Raw genomic sequence first — 2,410 nt, 5'->3', positions numbered from 1 at the left:
TCTCGCCTCACTCTTCTTGTCTGTCTCGCCTCCCTCTTCTTGTCTGTCTCGCCTCCCTCGTCTCGTCTCGTCTGTCTCGCCTCCCTCGTCTCATCTCGTCTGTCTCGCCTCACTCATCTCGTCTGTCTCGCCTCACTCTTCTCGTCTGTCTCGCCTCACTCTTCTCGTCTGTCTCGCCTCACTCTTCTCGTCTGTCTCGCCTCGCTCTTCTGGTATGTCTCGCCTCACTCTTCTTCTTCTCTCGCCTCACTCTTCTTGTCTGTCTCGCCTCCCTCTTCTCGTCTGTCCCGCCTCACTCTTCTCGTCTGTCTCGCCTCACTCTTCTACAAAATCTTCTACAAATAAACAATTGACGCCGAGCTGCCGCTAATTCGAAAGTGAAAGTAAAATGCGCACGCCGCTTTTAACCTACTTAAAAGCGAAGGGAAGCGATCCTTCAAATGCATATGCTGCATAATTACATATAATTATGTAGCAGACAATTACAAGCCTAGTTTTCATGTTGTGATCCAGTAATTAACGCTGTTCGTGGATCTTATTTATTTTTTATATATGTCTTGTCTGTCTCGCCTCACTCTTCTTGTCTGTCTTGCCTCACTCGTCTTGTCTGTCTCGCCTCCCTCGTCTCGTCTGTCTCGCCTCACTCTTCTTGTCTTGTCTGTCTCGCCTCACTCGTCTTGTCTGTCTCGCCTCACTTTTGTCGTCTGTCTCGCCTCACTCTTCTCGTCTGTCTCGCCTCACTCTTCTCGTCTGTCTCGCCTCACTCTTCTCGTCTGTCTCGCCTCGCTCTTCTGGTATGTCTCGCCTCCCTCTTCTTCTTCTCTCGCCTCACTCTTCTTGTCTGTCTCGCCTCCCTCATCTCGTCTCGTCTGTCTCGCCTCCCTCGTCTCATCTCGTCTGTCTCGCCTCACTCATCTCGTCTGTCACGCCTCACTCTTCTCGTCTGTCTCGCCTCACTCTTCTACAAAATCTTCTACAAATAAACAATTGACGCCGAGCTGCCGCTAATTCGAAAGTGAAAGTAAAATGCGCACGCCGCTTTTAACCTACTTAAAAGCGAAGGGAAGCGATCCTTCAAATGCATATGCTGCATAATTACATATAATTATGTAGCAGACAATTACAAGCCTAGTTTTCATGTTGTGATCCAGTAATTAACGCTGTTCGTGGATCTTATTTATTTTTTATATATATAGAAATATATTTAAAAAACGTATACATGTATATATAAATAAATAAAAATGGAATAAAGAAAATAAAGACAGGCCTTGCTATTTCACAGTATCTTAAATGTAAAAAAAAAAATTGGCTGTAGTTTCTGGAGGCGCTGCGTCGTGACGTCACTGACTCTGACACAGACTCTGACGCAGCGTCGCGCGCAAGGCGGATAAAAGTCTCAATCCATCAGGAACAACGGCAGCAAAGGTGAGGCTACATGATCTCTCTTCGTCTAACAGAGCTGGAGACGCGTTAAACCCGCATTTAAACGCTTTAAAGCGTGTCGTCACGCGCTGGGACGTTCGGGAATGTCAGGAATAAACTTCCTGTTGAGCTCCACTGAAGCTGCGACTGAGCGACTTCTCCACAAACCAGCCCTCTTCTGCCTCGAGCAAGCCTCCTTCATGTGTTTCGCAGTGTGTCGATGCGTTTAAGAGGCTTTATTAGTGCTGTCGCGTTTCAGACGAAGCGGGGATATCTTCTGTGAGGTCTGGAGAGCCGCTGAGTTTGTTGTTAATGAACGCTGATGTACAGGTTAGTTAGAGCTGCTAGCGGCTAGTGGCTTTGGTTTGCACCTGTAGAGCCTCAGAGCTCGTGTGTGTTTCTGGTTTAACCTTGTGTTGTGTTCTCACAGATTCTGACGCTTAAAGTCTGGACTTCAGCTTAATTCAGTGGTTTATTTAAGTTTAGACTTCTTCCTTTATTTTATGGCATAACCTTAACTTTTGTTGTTGTAGTTTTATCCAGGATTAAGTGAAAAAATGTCATGTTTCTTACCATGTCAAAGTCAACTTTAACTCAAAATCCACTCTTTCATTCATAATGTTGTTCCTTTGGATCGACTTTCCTTCTCTGCTGACGTCAGTTAGGTGACGCAGACTGTTGGATAATATATTAACCAATAGATGAACATGCATTGAATATTGACTTTCCACCGTCCAATCAGATCCTTACGGTTAAAATACTGCTTTTCCTATTTTCGCTCATTGAAAATCTAGTTTCACTCTGAGTGATGTAGTATGGAGTATGAGTATGGAGACCCGTTTCCGCCACTGAATAAAAAATAAGAGGTAATTGCGACTTTTTATCTCACAATTCTGACTTTTTTTTCTCCAAATTGCGTGATATAAACTCGCTATTCTGACTTTATCTCTCTCTCTCTCTCACAATTCTGACGACTTCTCTCTCTCTC

General features: G+C 44.7%; 1 protein-coding gene across 3 annotated transcripts in view; it reads left to right on the top strand.

The window, feature by feature from the left end:
* Positions 1-1,365: 1,365 nt before the first annotated feature.
* LOC107572737 (centrosomal protein of 170 kDa protein B-like) overlaps positions 1,366-2,410 on the top strand; it is a 33,675-nt gene continuing 32,630 nt past the window's right edge. For 2 of the 3 annotated variants that reach the window (XM_016259175.1, XM_016259173.1), the window contains exon 1: positions 1,378-1,752. In XM_016259175.1, coding sequence (XP_016114661.1) covers positions 1,735-1,752 — 18 coding nt within the window. In that variant the 5' untranslated portion in view covers positions 1,378-1,734. Of the gene's footprint in view, positions 1,753-2,410 lie in introns of all 3 variants that reach the window. The other variant, XM_016259174.1, reaches the window with a different exon arrangement.

Source organism: Sinocyclocheilus grahami, unplaced genomic scaffold (assembly GCF_001515645.1).
Source record: "Sinocyclocheilus grahami isolate Dianchi unplaced genomic scaffold, SAMN03320097.WGS_v1.1 scaffold1804.1, whole genome shotgun sequence".
In the NCBI taxonomy this organism is placed as follows: domain Eukaryota; kingdom Metazoa; phylum Chordata; class Actinopteri; order Cypriniformes; family Cyprinidae; genus Sinocyclocheilus; species Sinocyclocheilus grahami.
This window is presented reverse-complemented; position numbering and strand designations above follow the sequence as displayed.